The sequence below is a fragment of the Prinia subflava genome, chromosome 19 (genome assembly GCF_021018805.1).
Source record: "Prinia subflava isolate CZ2003 ecotype Zambia chromosome 19, Cam_Psub_1.2, whole genome shotgun sequence".
Classification (NCBI taxonomy): domain Eukaryota; kingdom Metazoa; phylum Chordata; class Aves; order Passeriformes; family Cisticolidae; genus Prinia; species Prinia subflava.
In genome coordinates this window covers 7,146,571-7,164,092 of record NC_086265.1, presented here as the reverse complement: position 1 = coordinate 7,164,092, position 17,522 = coordinate 7,146,571, and the positions used below count along the sequence as shown (strand labels likewise).

General features: G+C 42.6%; 1 protein-coding gene across 4 annotated transcripts in view; it reads right to left on the bottom strand.

Moving 5' to 3' along the window:
- The window catches only part of ARVCF (ARVCF delta catenin family member), a 241,827-nt gene that overhangs the window by 48,986 nt on the left and 175,319 nt on the right, over positions 1-17,522 (bottom strand). For all 4 annotated transcript variants that reach the window (XM_063415693.1, XM_063415691.1, XM_063415694.1 and 1 more), the window contains one exon: positions 10,706-10,889. In XM_063415693.1, coding sequence (XP_063271763.1) covers positions 10,706-10,889 — 184 coding nt within the window. The remainder of the gene's footprint in view (positions 1-10,705; positions 10,890-17,522) is intronic.

Here is a 17,522-nt window from a genome sequence, read left to right as displayed (position 1 = left end):
ACACTTGCACCACATTTGTTTTACATTTTGGTTATGAACAGCAACACAGTATTGTGTATCCTGCTTTCTTACTTCTTGATCTGTACTAGGGCTAATATCGAGGTAGATATTGATATGGTTATGATTGAAAAAATATTATAATATTGTATCAGTAAGAGTGTGGCCTGCTGATATCACTGTCTCTTCAACTACAGAAAAATTTACTGCAAATTAATGCCTCGAGAAAAAATTCCCACATATATCACACATAAATAAGCATGAAAACTCTGCAGGATCAAGTTAATAGCTAATTAATGCTATGACTAAGTTATCCACACATCAAACTTTGCAGATTTAATGTTTTAACTAGCACATCACAAAATGTATCCTTATGAGTATCTCATGCAGAAACATCTGCTCTATAAATACCCAACTCGGGATTTTGTTAGTCCTCCCTCCTTGGGTAATGAGCTTTGTGCAGCTCCTTTATGTGGGATTTATCTGCCATGGAAGAACAAACCCCATTTCCTTGTCTGTAACTGTACCCAGCCCTGCAGGACAGCACAGCTCCCACTCGTGTCCCAGCACTCCAGGCAGATCAGCACCTGCCCCGTGAGTCTGCTCCTCCTGCTGCTCCAACACTGCAAAAGGCAGTGGAGGCCTCCCAGACCCCAGGGAAATGTTTGCATTTCAGATCCATGCCAGACATCTCTAAAGTCTAAACTGAGGTGGGCCCTATGAAACCATGACACTGTGCTTTGACTAAGTTCTCATCTGGCAATCCCAGGAGAAGTGCTGCCAGGTTTGGTTTCCATGATCCAGAGCAGCCTTCACAAGCCCCTGCAACCCAGGAAAATGCCAGGTTGCATTTCTGTGTGGCACTGAGACTCTACCATCACCTCCCTGAAGAGCATCACCTGGTAGTCACTGACCAAATTCATCTTGGGCCTTCAGGAGGGGCTGGAGGATGAAAACAAAAGGGATGCCATGGACAGGAGAGCTACTGCTGGACTGGTCATGAAAAACTGAACAGAAACTGTCATGGAATAATCAACCTGATAGTGCACTCCACTGACGAGAGTCAGGAAAAACCTGTTCCCATTTCACATCTGCACTGGAGTTGTTCTGCATCTTTTATCTGTTAAACGTGACGGAATGAAAGATGTAACCAAACCATCACCCAAAGGAAGCCATCAAAGCAAGGTTTCTGAACACCCTTCTTCCAAGAGTGATGAAAATAACAAACACAACTGATGCCAGCAGTTAACAGAGGATCTGCAGTCCCCTTACACAGGGCAACACTCCACAGAAGGAATGCACAGCCTCACCCAGGCCAGAAACTCCTGCAATGGAGATCTGTAACACACGGCACCCAGACTGGGAGAAAGCAGAGAGCTTTGCTTTTCATTTAACATTTTCAACACATTAAACAAGTATTGCTTTACACCAGAAGTAATTCTTCATTGGTGGAGCGTTTGACACAAGGCACCAAACAGAAAGGCAGCTGAGACCCCAGCTGAGATGCTGCTACCTCTGTTACTTGGAGACAGGCTGCCCTGCGAGAACTGCCATGGCCACAAGGTTTTGCAGTTAAACAGATGAGCTCACTGACTTGCTTGCTGGGACAAATTAATATCAAGAACCTCTGCAGATATAAGTCAAAGCTACTTATTGAAGTTTAAATGACTCTGCAGGGCTTTTGAGGCACTGATGATGGGCAAATATTCTATTACAAAAGAGAATAAAGTTGACTGCCCATTCAGAAGGGTGGGAATGGTGAGGAGGACCTACCCAAACTATTTTTACACAAACCAGTGACAAATGAGACCTGCCATTCATCCCCAGTGTTCTGTACAGTCTGCTTCCCTTGCCCTGTCTCATCACCCTCAGGAAGATCTCCTGCTGCTTTACTTGAATTTCCTGCTATTCAGTACTTTTCCAGGAGTTTACTAAATGACAGATGTATTTAAAAACCCAGAAGTGTCTTCCTGATGTCACAATGCAAAGGGTAATAGAAACCTTCAGTGTGCTTCCTGTAAATATACAGAGTCTGAAGAACAATTCTAGAAACAAAACATGGATTTACTGCCCATGTGACTCCAGGTACATAGGAAAGAAACCAACCGGATGACTGATTTTATGTAAAACAGTAAAGAACAAATCTCATTCCAGAGAATTAAAAATTTCAGCCTTTAGCTAGAAAAAGCAACCTTGATTCATCCTGAAATTCTTGGAGTCCAGATTGTGGCCAGGACTAGCAAAAGACAATTTGTAAGGATGTTACAATATATACTTTCCCTGGGAAAAAACCCAAAAAGCCAACAAAACAAAAAAGCACTAAGTAAATGTTAAATCAAAGTAAATACCTACGAGCATAGAAACTCAACAGGCTAGGAATGCAGTCTGTTGCTATTAAAGACTTCAGAGAATGGGGGCAAGTGTGCTGAGAAACCTGTTCAGGCTTTAGATAAGGTTATCATTATCACCAAAGAGCTGTCTTAATAATATGCAATTCTGAATGCTACATTTACATCTGCAGAAGAGAGCTGGCATTCGTCACCCCTAGGAGAGGTGAGCTGGTACTACTGTCTGTGCCACACACCAGAATTATCTTCAAGAGAAAAGACTTAAAAGTAATTAAGTACAGGGTGCTTAATTTGCACTCTTTCAGTGCAATCATGTGGCAGTGCCCCCTCCGTGCTCTCCCTAACAATCCAGCAGACGGAGTGGAGAGTAGAGAGCTTTTGAATTGTTTTCTTTTTAGTGATGAAGAGAAACTTGCAAATAAAGGCAGACACACCTTCTTCTCTGGAAATTAAAGTTAGTATTTCCAGGACTGTTGTGTCTGTCTCTTGGCTGGAGAGCACCATCAGTTGCTATCCCACAGTGCTGCAGATGAAGTCAAGCCTGCAGTGTTACTGAACACTTACTCTGCTGCCTCAGTTCAGCAGGTGTAAAAAGCAGTTTGTTTATAGAGATCTAGCTGGGAACGAAGACAACAGCTTGAAGACTTTGCTTTTTCTACAAATAGGAAGTTGAATTGGATATTTTCAAGACATCCTGCTAGTAACACTTCCATGCTTCCCAAGAAGAATCCCAGCTGAGAGCTGAAGCCGAGGCAGTGACGAGCTCCTTCCAACCCCTTGCCAGACTCTGACCAGCACCATCACTGAGGCTCTGCTGGCCAGACACTGAGTTTTGCATACTTTGGCTGATAAAAGACTACCAGCTTCTCACAAGTCTAGCTTAAAATATATTAGTTGTTCTGTCCACCTACTCTGGCAGGCAGAACCCTTGCTATACAAACACCCTTCCACACCCACACACTGCTTCACAATAAAGGAATTTTTATCTGGATGCCAGCCAAAGGAGATGGATCAATAATTGTTGTAGTAAATGAACTCTATTTCCAAGCGTATTTCTAGGTCCACTATGTCTCAAAGGAGGAATATACAACATTTAAAAATCATTCCATCACTTCATGCAGAAATAGAATGGATTCCATACTTCAGTTCACATCAAGTACCAGAAAGTTTAATTGGTATTAAAGTTCATTGTTCTGAAAACAAGAGAAAAAGAGAGAAGCTGCCTGTGACACAAAGATAGCCTGATGCAGGCAGCTCTGGTCTGAGGGCCCTGTACAGCACAGTGCAGTTTGACAGAGCTCAATCAGAACTCCAGCAGAGAATGTGGTAAAGAAAGCAGGAAGAAGCTAAAGTCCAAATGTAATCCACAGAGAGCCAGAGGAGCTCTACTGATGCTGATTTAGGCAGGGAGCAGCTGGGTAGTGGTTGTTCAGACCTGGCATCCCACTGGACACTGCTGCTCCACTCCAGCATTCACTGACCAGTTACACCCACAACAGAGGCAGCAGAGCAGCCCCCGTTTCCTGGCATGCAAACTCTTCCACCTATTTAAATAAAGTGGTTGGTTTTGTTTAGTTGGCCAAATGCTTGAGAGGATGTAGCAAAAGGCACTCCTGAAAAAGAGCTTAGTCTGTGCTCTAGCAACAGTGGCACAGAGCAAGAGCTCTGCAGGGCACCTTGTCACACCTCATATCCACAAGAGCTCTCTGAAACAGGCTGGGGCTCAGGAACTCGGTTCAACAAAGGATGGACTTGACATCTGTACCTTCTTATCTGTGGCATTCTACACTCAAAACACCTTGTAATGCCTTTCCAGTGAAATGCTGACTGGTTACCTCCTTGGATGACCTACTTGGAGGGCCTTAGCTTGCTCTCCTGTAATGCAAAACGATGCAGAAACGCACTGCACGAGAACTCCAGGATGCCCAGCAGCTACTTAGCTCACAAATGATTCCAGTCTCTGCCTGGAGGAAAGGCCAAGGGGCGGCTTTGCTTGCTTTATCACACATGCTTGCTGCCATGACAAAGAATCTCAAAAATACAGAAAGGAGGTGGTACTAATCTAACAAAGGATCAGAGCTCACAAGCCTTCCAAAGCAGACTGCTTCCATGAGAGTGACTGCAGGGAGCTCTGCTGCAGCCCTGCTCTTCACCCCACCACAGCAACAGACATTTCTGTAGATTCCCTTTCCTGGCAGCCAAGGGAGGTGGGACCTAGATTCATTCCTAAGTAATGACAAAAGGCAGTAAGCAAGTGCACAACTTTAAATTTATACCTCAAGATATGATTGTAAAGCATTAAGGTTGCATGTAACTAGGTTATGTCTCTGCTGCTAAAATCTATGCATAATTTATTTATATTACAAGCTAAACATCAGGAACTGTCAGGAGGAACCCTAACAGCTCCTTACTAGCACGAATTAAACGCTCTGCTCATCATATAAGCCCCAGGACAGCCATATGCTGTGATCCTGCACTGTATCAGTAAGCTAATTAAGAAACTGCCTTCGCTCACTCCTCTCTTTTGTGTGGGTTTTTAATTTGAGTTGATTTTTTCCAGTCTGGGTTGGGCAGATAAGCTTCTCCTTTTTCGTGCTACTTGCTCCACCAAAGAGAAGATTCACAGGCAAATTTTGGTTCCATTTTTATCTCTTTCTGAAACTCCTCTGAAAGTCCACTTCAAAAGCACCTGTTGCACACAGGAAGCCTGACAGGATCATTAGCTGCAGTACCTGGAGCATCAATCTCCCGAAGGCTGCACCCACTCTGAACACAACACGAGCACTGTGGGTGAGAGGGGACACAGATGGCAGCATCTGTCCCCAGCTCCCCTGGGTGGCACAGAGAAGCATTAACCTTTGCAGGAGTCCTCTTCAGATGATCTTGGTTAAATAACTGCCCTGCAAAAGCACAGCAAAGGACTACCTGAACTAGGATAGGAGAACGCACTGAGAGCAATGGGGAATGTCAAACAAACAACTTTGTCAAAGAATCCTTTCTGGAGATGGGGAGGAGTGTAGTGCCAAGGAGGGCTCTGTACTAATGCAAATTTGCTGCTGATAAAGAGGGAAATGTGAGTTTTCAGGTGCCAGCCTTTAGTTTCTACCTTCTCTGTTCTGCCATGCTTCAGTGAGCAAAGCTCCCTTGGCACCAAGGGCAGCTCCAAGGCAGCGTCACCTGAGCCTCACCTCCTGTGCCGTGCCCAGCTCTGCACCAGGCAGCACTTCCAGGTCACAGATTTGCACTTCAGGGCCCTCCTGCCTCAGTCAGCTGGGGGTGAAGGCTGCCTGCAGCACATGAGTGCACACAGGACAAACACCAGGTGACTGTCACCACACAGTATTATCGTGCCTGCAGGATCTGAAGATGGATAGAGCTTGAAAGTAATGCAATTTGAAAGCTCAAATTCCCAGGCACTTTTCTGCAGAGAAAAGCCACACATTAATCATTAATAAGAAAGGAGGGCATAAGAACCTGGTTTTGACAACCTTACTTTTCATTCCTCAAATTCAGCACACAGAGATAGGAAGAAAAAACAGGCACCCAACATCCCAGATACTCAACACAGGTATTTTCAGGGGCAAAGAGAGAGACCTTTCCTGCCCAAACAAGACCACATGCTTGACAAACCTCCTTCACCTCCAGGAGCCTCACAGACACCCACAGTGCTGCTACAAACTGTGTGTGGGGCGTGGCTGGGTACACACACGTGTTACACATATATGAGGACATGAGGACTTCACCTCTGACTGAAACACTGCAAGGGACATCTGCAGCACAAGATGTTCAGGCATGGACCAAAATGCTCTGCCCTCCTCAGAAAAAAGGCTTAGAACATTTGCATACAAAAACGATTTGACACATCCCAAGTATTAGTGATTTATCATCAAGCTCTTGCAGTCGTCCTTCCTCTGAAGTACCTAAGAGGAGCCCCAGATACTTTTACATCATTTCTCAGCCTGGTGGAATATTTCTGGCTCTGAATCCACTGAGTCCTTATGCCATGTCTTAGAACGTCGTAAATAACATTTACCAAACCTCTAAGGTTTTGATTCCATGGGACCAAACCCTTAATTTATACCTACAGGAGTTGCTTATTCCCAGTGGATGTCTGAAGCATTTCAAAATCTTTGAACTACTGGTATTTACAGCAGCTTCTGGGGAAGGTACAAACCGAGGTGCCAGTCCCACACTGAAGACAAAAGTGAGGATCACTGAAGTGTCCCATAGGCACTCAGCAGCCTGAACCTCACCGAAGCCAGAAGGAGACAGGGCTATGAAAAAATAGACCACAAAAAGGTTTATACCATTAATCTTGCCTGTAATTATGTCAGTGCAGCAGTACACCAGCAAATAAACCCACACTTCTCAAGTCTGCTGGTACAGCTCCAGCCACCAGGTTGTCCCTCCCCTTCTCCAAAGCTGATGTTGTACAAGCTGTTATGGGCAATCTCCAGCTGAAGAATGCTTGTTTTTAGGGAAAGTCAGGTGGGTGCAGTTTGTTTGTGTTCATACGCCTCGGCCAGGGCTCTGAACCCTGAGGATAGTTGTGAATGTGAATTTCTGTGTACTTGGAGAACTGACAAGAAATGCTGCAGCTACAGATGGTACCCCTGGAAAAAGGAGCACTTTGCATCTGTTTGCTATGCAAATTAATTCACTTAACATTTGTTGACAGCAGGTCAGTTTAGCACAGGAATCAGGCTAGAAAGTTGGCAATTTAGGAACTAAGTTCTACTCTGTCCTCTTATAAGTGAAAAAATCCAAGAGAGAATTAAAAGTAATTAGGCAGAAAACAGCAATTAAGCCCAGAATGAATTTAATTTTTAAACCATTAAAATCCTTGCTGCTTCCAGAGAACTAGGAATCATGGTGGGCATCTCCACAGAAAACTAACAAGATGATGTGACTGCAACACTGCTCTGACTCACAGATGCAGCAATTTCCCTCCAAAGCAGGGAAGCATCTTAGGAGCAGCCAGGGGACCCGGGGAGGGTCTCATGAACCACAGATCCACCTTTCCCACAAGATCTCAACTCACACTCTTCTCCTAAAGCACCTCCATGTCTGGGTAAAAGCTGTAGGAAGGATCATGAGATGGCCTCATGGAGATGCACCAAATCATTCCATTATTTCACCAGGAGTGCAGTTTGAAGACAAATGCTTCTGGATTGCAAATCCCAGCAGGGATTTAAAGGTTAAAAAAAAAAACAAGGCAGTAACTAGAAGAGACATTTTACACATATCTAAAAGAATAAAATACAATGTGAAGACATAAAACTTGTAAATGAAATGAAGGAACATCTGTGCATACTTGATGATTCTCCTATAGTAAGCAAATGTCTTCCTTACTTCTTTCGCAGTCCTACTGCTTCATAACCAAAAATCCACTTTGCTTTGTTTTTTTACTGTTCCTTTTCAGATTTCTACCATACATGTTTATCAGCTTCACCAGAATATAAGAACATCCCTGTTTTCTAAAATCACACCCAAGGCAGCATCCCTCACAAGGCTCGTGACCATTTGCAGCAGTAAAGTGATTATGGATATTGCAGATCTATTCATCATATTGGGTATGCCCTTAGAAACACAGCAGTGAAAGAGAAAGCATCTTTTTCCTGATCTCAGAATGAGAATGGAGATAAAATTATCATCATCTGCACGAGTTTCTGAAAACTTCAGTGGTCAAGGTTATAAAAGAGCACTCAACAAATTTCACTACCAGATCATACTCTGCAAATTGGATGTGGTGCCAAGTTTCCAAAGGGGAATACTGGATTCCCCCAAAACACTTATTTGAGAAGTTTTTGGCGAGTCAAGTGCACAGTGAGATGGCACACAGGACCCCGCAGCCATGTTCCAGATACCAGGGTTCAAAATATCCCTACAATGGGCACAGCCACAGGAGAGAGCACGACTTTAGGAGGAGCCCTTTAAATAAACAGCAGCCAACACAGACCCTCACCAGTGGCCTTTTGCTCCTTGGACTCCCACTGGCTCTGTGTGTGTGTAGTCAGCTACAGTGGCTTGGGATGGACATGACTGAGTGTCCCAGGTAACCCCAGAATGAAATAACACAGCAAAGCAGCTTTCTAAAATGGCTCTCTTGATGATAAACTGTGAGCAGCTTCTCTGATTTCCAGCTTGTAAATGACCAGGTCCAATGTTTTTCAGTATCAGACACAGATAAAGAAAGGTCCATTGCTGGTGCAAGTCCTGTGGCCACACAAACCAAGATCAGTACCCAGCATCAGAGGGAATTCTGTTTCTTCAGCAAGTGGGTAGAGATCAGGGCTACAGAATGCCAGGGAGCCACCTCAGCTCCAGCCAAGGGCACAGTGCATGGATCATGGCTCTGACCTTGTAAGTTAATTCCAGCCCTGGTTCAGGTACAGATCTTGGCTCAGGTGCTGGCCCCAGTTACTGAGCCTGCAGCTGAAGCGTCCTTCCATCGCACACGTGCTGCCACACCACCCCACCCCTGCTGTGAATGCAGCTCCCAACCCACCCCGAGGCACCGGGCAGGGTGAATACACAGGATACAGCTCACCCTGACACACTCAGACCTGAACCCCCACAGTGAGCAGGGGGAGACTCCAGTTACACTGGGAAAATGGGAAGGAAAGTGGGATGCACCCAGGAATGGCAGAAGAAGTGAAGGTAAATAATTGTAGTATGGGGGTTTTTTAATTACTTGTTTTTAATTATTTTGAAATGAGTGTTTCCATGGCTCCACATTATCAAAGGAGAAACCTAGATTAAGAACAAAGTAAAGATGAGTAAGCAGTGTTAAAAAAAGAAGTAAGTAATAATTAACTGGCAGTTCATGCTGTGAATCAGTGAGTTTGAAACAAACTCGCCCACATCTGTTGATAAACTTCATTAACTGAAGAAACTATACTGAAACAAATGCCACCCTGCATGCACAATGCCTGTCTTCTCTTAGATACCTAAACTGCAAGGACATCTAAAACCTCAGAAGCTCAGAGACTGTTCCAGTTATTTTGGGAGACAACGCAGCTCACACCTGAGGCTCACTTCCAAAGGGAACAAAGGGAGGCTGGCACATCATCAAGAGGCCTAACCTCCCAATTAAATATCAAACTGGTGAACAGTTTGCAGTCTGCAATAAGCTCCATTTGTGGAAAATTGAATTTCTAGGACCAGCTACTGTGTCAATGAGAGAAGCGTAGGCGAAGGGGTTTTTAAACACTGATGTCTGTCAGACAGATGGCTGCAACAATTTATTCTCTGTTGGTGTTAACTATCATATCTTGCTGCTGCTTTTAAAGATGAGCTGCAGACGATTTCAACACACAACACAAAATAATTTCCAACAGTTTAATTACTTTTGGTATGTCCATTTAGACCCCTAGATCTGGAAGTGCTCTACAAAAGGTATGTGTAGTACACCTGACATGGGAACAAGGAAGCACAGGCTTTAAGAATACAATGTCCAAAAGGGCACAAGCTTTTGAGTTTCCTGTAAAAGGGCCTTACTTCAGAAAACAACCCCAAACCCCCCCAAAAACCCCAAACACAAAAACCCAGACCCAAGCCATCACAAAACCAAGAGATACCCTGGAAATCAGAAGTTCAAATGGATCCACATACTAAAAAAAATTTATGATGTGGATTAGGTTGGTCTACTAATGACCAATTTATTGTCCACACTTACTGGAGAATCTCATATTCATTGAGGTAATCCTTTTATTCCCTCACCATGACCAATTTCCCATTCCAGAACACCCTTAGAAATGAGACACTAGTAAGTAAAAACCTATGATGTCTGGAGCCTGCTTAAAGGACCTCAGCTTCCAGTGGGACTGCAAATAATTTCAGTAATGGGTCCTTTCAGAACACTTTTCATTACTTTCTTCATTTGTGAAGTTACTTGGGGAATACTTATTGCAATTTAGAGACCACAAGCCCAAGAAACAGAAATGAACCAACTTCTGAAAATGCATTAATCAGTAGAAATCTGACAGGCGTACATTTAAGAGCAACAAGAAGGTATAATGCCAAATCCTTATTAGTTTTATTCAAACTAATGGACTGCATCACAAAGCTGAAGAATCCAAAGTGAGTGTAACTAATTTTTCCCAAAAAGAAAAAAGCAAAATGGGGCCCACTGTGTTTAGGGAACAGTGGTTTTTCAGACTGCATTAAGACTCCTCCTGAACTGCAGCTTTTAGCATGGACTGTCCTGCTGTCAAGGTGCTTTCAGAACTGCAAGCACAGTGTGAAACCAGAAAAGGCTCCTTCGCGAGGAATTTCAGAAGGAATGCTTAGAATCCTAAATAGCCAGTGCTAAAATACCCCAGAAGCTGTGGGAAAAGCAAGCAGCAGCTGAGCCTTACCGCAGGCAGCCCGAGGTGTTCTTGAAGACCGTGGTCCACTCGGCGTCGCGCGGCTTGGAGTCCTCGTTGGGCTCGCTCTCCCAGCCCGAGTGCGGGATGATCACCTCGTTGGTCAGCGTCTGCAGCCCGTGGTTGATGATCACCATCTTCAGCGGCTCGTAGGAGGATAAATTCCACAGGGTGCCTGCAGGGGATTGGTGAAGAGCCAGAGTGAAACAGCTATGTTAAATCTGTAGGTTAAATAGAATCACAGGATTCACGGAGAAGTGCTCGAAGGTTAAATCATAAAATTAAACAAGAAGGCAAAGCAACCTGATGAGATGCCAGACCAGAACCAGCTTAGGGAAAATCCCACAGCTTCTTCTACAAAGCAGGGAAGCGCTTTTATCAAGATATGGATATTCTTGAACTCATCAAGCCCGACACAGAGTACATAAAAGTGATGTACTGCTGGAGATTAATAGGATTTATCTGCTGTATACAAATTGTGTTACACTTTCAAGTCTAACTTTGCCTCAAAAAGTAAAAATTCATCCAGTGAAGCAAAGTATATTGAGTGAGTCCTAGGAGAGATGAATTTCTGGAGGATCACTGATCTTATGCTTATTTTCTGCACAAAATAATATTTCATTCAAGTCTCCTCTCTATTATTTACTTTCACATCTTCCTGTCACAAGCAGTATCTGTGTTCAAATCTCCTGGTGCCACAAGCATATGATTCCTTGAAGAAGCTGAAAACCAGAACTCCACTGTCTTTTCATTTTTACCTCAATTATGAGCCAAAGCAGACAGAAGTCAAACATCAAAACAGAATAACAGAACAACAGCTTTATAGCTGCAAAATACCCGGTGCTGGATAAGTGATACAGCCTCCCAGCAGACCTGTACCAGTGTCCTGACAGTTATTACTCATCAGAGCAGGACTCAAACAGAATACTCACTTCAGAGAGAATTTCTGCACAGACCCAGCCCAGCACCATCTGAGAACTGTCAGTAACAACACTCGGAGAGAGCCAGCCACACGCTTTTGGTCTCCAAGGAAAAGTGTGAGCTCTAGTGAAACTTCAGACAGCCCCAACAGAAAACCCAGATTCCCCAGAACAGGATCTTTCCTAAATGGATTGAATAGCAACCTGAGGCTCCCTGGGCTACTGAATGACCATGAACTTGTGCAGATTACAGTGCAAACTGTAAATCTCCACCTCATTGTATATACATCTAAAACCCACAACAGAACAACAGAAATTCAACCTTTTGTTTCAGCCCCTTTCAATCTCCCCAAGTTTTAAACCCTACAATTTCCAAGACTGAAAGGTAACTGGGAAAATGCTTTGGATCTATTACCATGTGGCACAGCCTGACATGGGGACCTGCAGGAGCCTAGCAGTGACTGGATATAGAAAAACATTAATTAATAAAAAAACCCTGAGGCAGACAACAAAATGAACACCATAATGTTTCTTGCAGTCTTTTTTCTAACGTCATACAAAAGTAACACCTTTTCAGCCTACTGCCCTTGCCACTCACAGACACTGTATGAGATTTTTAAAGCCTAATTTTAGCTTTCAAACAAGACTGTGTAGGTAAAATACGAATCTGATCTTTCTACCTACTACAGTAAATCACTATTTGTCACTGCAAAACAACAAATGTTGAAGAATAAGAAAAAAAGCGAAACTAAGCAGAAAGGGCTAATTGGCCCAATTTTGTTATCAAAGGAAGCCCTTACATCTCATAGCAAACTGGCTCAAAAATATACAAAACCCAAATGCAAGTCAACAGTTATAGTAAGATGAAAAAAAATGGACATATAAGCTATCCTGTTAATTTTAAACACTTTACTAGACTGTCTTTCTTTAGTTACTGTACACCAATTTCTTAAGCGTGTCAGATTCACTTGTATAAAGATAGTAAGCACAATTAAATCCCTAAATGCGTTGCTGGCTCAGGACTTGAAAATTCAAATTCTAAATCTGAACAGCCAGCACTGAACGAGATGGACGAATCCCTGGAAATTATACAGGATCATCTCTGGAGCAAACCTAGATCCAAACTGAGAACAGCAGGCACAGAGGTTCCTTCTCAGGACCAGAAATGGAGCACAGGGTCATTCACAGTGGTCAAAGCCCCATGATTTGGAAAAGATGGCATCAGCCAAGGAACCCACTACAGGGTTCCTAAAAATCCTGTTCTTCTGAAACTGCAAAGTATTTCATCTGGAAACACTGCTGAGATGGGGAAGCGCTAAGCTGTAAAATCTGACAGCCCTTCAATGTGAAAGGCTCTTTCCTGAGCACACACACTGCCTGTGCACCCAAAATGAGAGCCTGCTTCTTCCCCTTTCCTGGAGCAGTGACGTGATGTGTTATCTCTAGAGTGGAACTACAAAGACAAATTTTACTGCTTAAGAAGAATAAGGCAGAGATGTAAGTAGAAAGTCAAAAACACCTATAAAATTTCCAAGAGCTCTAATATTACAGGACTGTATGAAAGTTTTCCAGTGCTCAAACCTTTTGCTTGTTTTAAGACTTAGAGATTTGTGTCTAGACTTCAATACCTTCAACCAGAGCATATCAAACAAAATCATCACCTCCAAACTCTTCCTATATTCTCATTCACCAGAGGGTATTTCAGAAGATTAAATGCAGCTGTGGATTGCACAGAGTTCCAACTGGACTGCAGCACTAACTCACCCACTACCACCCACATCAGCTTTAATGCTGGAACCCCACCCCAAGAGAACCACCTGCCCCTATGGAAGCAGCTCCTCTACACACACAGAATTTTTATTAAGGGGCTGGCTGCAATGAACTCTTTAGGGCAAACACTTTGATTGTAAATCTCAGTGAGTGACTACCAGACAATGGGGACTAGAGGCACACAGAACACCTTTCTCCCACCCTCTCTGATGAACACTCCCCCAGAATTTTACAAGCTTTCAATTTCTCATCTGCCTCCCATCTCTAAAATCTTTAATACAAAACAATAACTAAAGAACAAAAGACAGCCTTAGTAGTAAAAAAATTAGTGCAAACTCCTCAAATTATTCAAAAGGTCAAAGCACTTAAATTTATAATATTCTCCTTGATGAAAATATTCTCCATGAGAAAATCCTGAAGAATGCCTCTGTTGAACAGCATTTAGCAAGAGAAAAAACAAAGCACTTAAAAGAAATGTAGCACAAGATAAATAGAGGTGAAGGAGTCCTGTTGTTCCAAAGACAGAGAAAAAACTTCAGGTTGAACACTGACTTCACAGGGAAAATATTTCACAAGAAAGGATATAGAAAACAGACACATTGACAGTACATTTTTCTTATTCAAAATTTTGAAACAAAGAGCTCTAAATCCCATCATCCTTCCTGCTCTAGAGCTAACAAATTCAGTGGAAAAGTCACTGATAGTGACAGCCACAGAAACTTAAAGGCAACAAATTCAGATCCAACTGTAGCATTCAGCAATACAAGAAAAAACCTGAGGGGAAAAAAATTGCTGTAAATTTGACATCCATCTTTAAATATTCCCTGTTACTATTAGCATAACACACCAATGTTTCAACAAGCTGGAAACACTGTTCTAAAAACTCAAATTCAAATGAATAGCACTCAGGAGAAATCATGTCACTAACAGCAGCACAAGGTGAATGAAGTTACCTAAATTTTCCGTGCACTTTCACTACAAGCCTCAGCCTTTTTGACCACAGACTGCATGAGTTTTAGGACTAGAGAAAGACAAAGTATTGCTCTTCAGAAGATGAGAATGATCACTACCAATCTGTATTTTATTCATAAACACTAGGAATAAAGTACTCACATACTTCTAACTTCAACCATCAGCCCTGATTTTTCAATGTACTAAGCAGGAAAAATAACTACAAGCTTTTATTTAAAAAAAATCCAACATCACTAGGAAACTAGGAGCTGTTTAATTCCTTTTCTGTTGTCCATATCAGATAGTTTATCACCTGGAAAAATAAGCACTCTGCAATATTCCCTGAGGAATCCTTGTTGTGTGTCAGAGTGCAGGGTGTCTGTTTGACAGACTCATTTGTATCAAAGTCCCAAAGACTGGAGCTGTGCTCCTTTTAGTAATGGTCAAGTTGAGAACCTCAGCGTGAGCTAGAGTGTGACAGAACACACCATGAACTTCTTCTGAGAAGATTTGGAATAGAAAAAGGAAGGAGAAAGCTCATCTGAAGAGAGCAGGGTACTTCAGAGGATCCAGGTCTGAGCAGCTGACAGGACCTCAGCACACATCAGTGCCCAGGAGCTGCGAGCTCTGAGCCAGCTGATTTATCTGCAAGTTGCTATTCGAGCATTAGATCAAAATATTTCATCCGAGCATTCTGAAGGTCAATCATTTTTCAATTATAACCAATTTGGCAGCAGAAAAATCACATCCTGCACCACTTAAAATCAGTGCAATGTCATTAAACAACAAAATTACTCCAACGTTCTCACAAAGAACAGAATTATTCATTACAGCTACCAACTTCTGATTGCTTTTCAAAGAATGTAATAGAATTTTGGTCTTGCATATCTGATAGGAACATTTCCTCCACGAAACCCTTATCACTCAAGATAAAACTTTTGTAGTTTTCCCAATCAGAACAGATTTAATTCCTTATCAGCTTAATCCTCATTTCTCTCTTTTTCTCAAGAAAATGATCCACTGAGAGTACTGCAGTACAGCTCAAGCCTAGCAAGAATTGAAGGAAGAATTTTATGAAGTATTTCTCAACTCAACTCTACTCATGATTTACTTATGGACACTCTAACACTTAAATCAAGCTTTTCTCAGTGCAGTAGTTAGGAAACATTTTGTAACTTTACACTTTGAAAAGAAAGAGAAATGAGATTTCTGGTATTTTATGACTGTATCTTTGAGTTTAGAAGGCAGTTTTTGCACACTTCACAGATCTCTGACCTTGAGGGACATCATGTTTAGTGCCATTTGCACCTGGTAAAACAGAGATGGCCCTAACCCAAAGAAGTTTTTCAAATTCTGCTAAAACCAGAGCTATCTGTAAGAAAAAATATACAGTCTAGCTTAATCTGGCAGCAGTGGTGTATCAGTACACTCTGCCTGCTTTCAAAATGGAATGTCAGAACAGCGTCTCCCTTGTGTTCTCCAAACCTGTGTCCTGGGAAGTGCTCAAGGGAACACTCCCAGCACAGCCAGACTCGCTCAGCACTGCTGCCACACATCTGATCTCTCTGATGCTGCAGACACCTCTTGGGGGGTTTTAACTCAGTTTTTTCCCCCACTCCAATGATGCAGTGACCAGACCCAGCTGTGGCTGCTGCATCAGATCAACAAGCAAAGGAGAACCTGCAGCAGCACCAAAGCCAAGGGCTGACTCCCACAGCAGACAAGAGCAATGGTCTCTCCTGCAGAGAGCCCTGCTCAAACAGGGCGTCCCCCTGTGTGCACACAGGCACAGTCCCACAGCCACAGAAACAAAACTGCAGGCCTGGAACTGCTCTTGAATTCAGACAACTGAATTATTTAAACTCCTTTAAATTACTTGAATCTCTTTGGAAAGCAGGATTATTTTATCATTTGTCCTTAGCTGGGATGACCAGCTGGTGATTACAGCCGAGCTTTTGAAAAGCAGCCAGTATTGAGTTAAAGAAAGATTAAATTGTAGAAAAATCAATGTGTCACACCAAACTTGAATTTGGAGCCTGTTAAAAGAAATAAACACACAAACCCTGTATGCTGTTGTATTTTCTTTTTTTTTTTTCTTTTTCCTAATGCATTGCTGATGAAGTCCCCAGACATTTCACTCCAGACACACTGAAAAACTTTCATGGCAAAGGTAGGCTCTGGTTTATCACTAGTGAAAAGCACCCAGATAGGAAGTTGTGATTGCTACCAGGAGAACATTGGAATTGTGATCTGAATGTCTGAGGCTGCAGAACAGAATCCTTTTGTAGCAGCCCTGCCTGAACGCTCCCTCTGCACTTCAAGCTGGCTCTTGTTTCTCTCTGCTGACTTCTGGAGCTCATTTTACGAATGGACAATTCCACATTATCAGCCAGAGCTTTGAACACGGACTGCAAGTGCAGCAGCACCAGTCACAGAGGCATTGCTGGAATATTCTTCTTTTCTGTGCTGATGCTTGAATGTCTCACACCGGATCTGGTGATATCATTTTAGAAGGGGAATGAAATTATTCCTGGTTAGGTGGAGATTAAATGCACATCATCTGTTACTGGACATCTGTTTAGGTTAATGCCCTTAGTATTCCTGGTGTTTTTCAGTAAGGTGAAATAAAGAGCTCTAAATAACAAAAGCCAAGGTGGAATAAAACCACTACATTTAATTGGCAAAAACTACTGCCAAATAAAATGCATTTGGACTTTAAAGCTAATTAATCAACAGGAAATCAAAGCAATCTCCATTTACAGTGAAAAAGGAAAAACATCCAGTTTGCTTTTGCCATCTCAGAAGTGACTGATTACCACTTAGCACTATAATGATATTCCTTCAGAGTAAATTATAGACTGGCTTCTCCTTTCTTGAATTTAAGGGAATAAATTTATTGCTTCTCAGCACTCCAGAAATGAGTTTTGATTAAACTAGTACAGTAGATAAACAGATATTCTTTATTAAAAAAAAAAAATTAAGTCTGCCATCATATTAACTAAGTGCAACAAACAGAATATAAATACCACCTGCAGTTTCCATGTTGAGGCAGAGCACAGACAGCTCTCAAAGCACAACCAGCACGTGCTACTCAGAGGTGCTCTGACAAAACAGACAGCTCTCCTTTGCCAGCTCACTGGAAAAAGGCTGGGAAAATATCCCTGCTA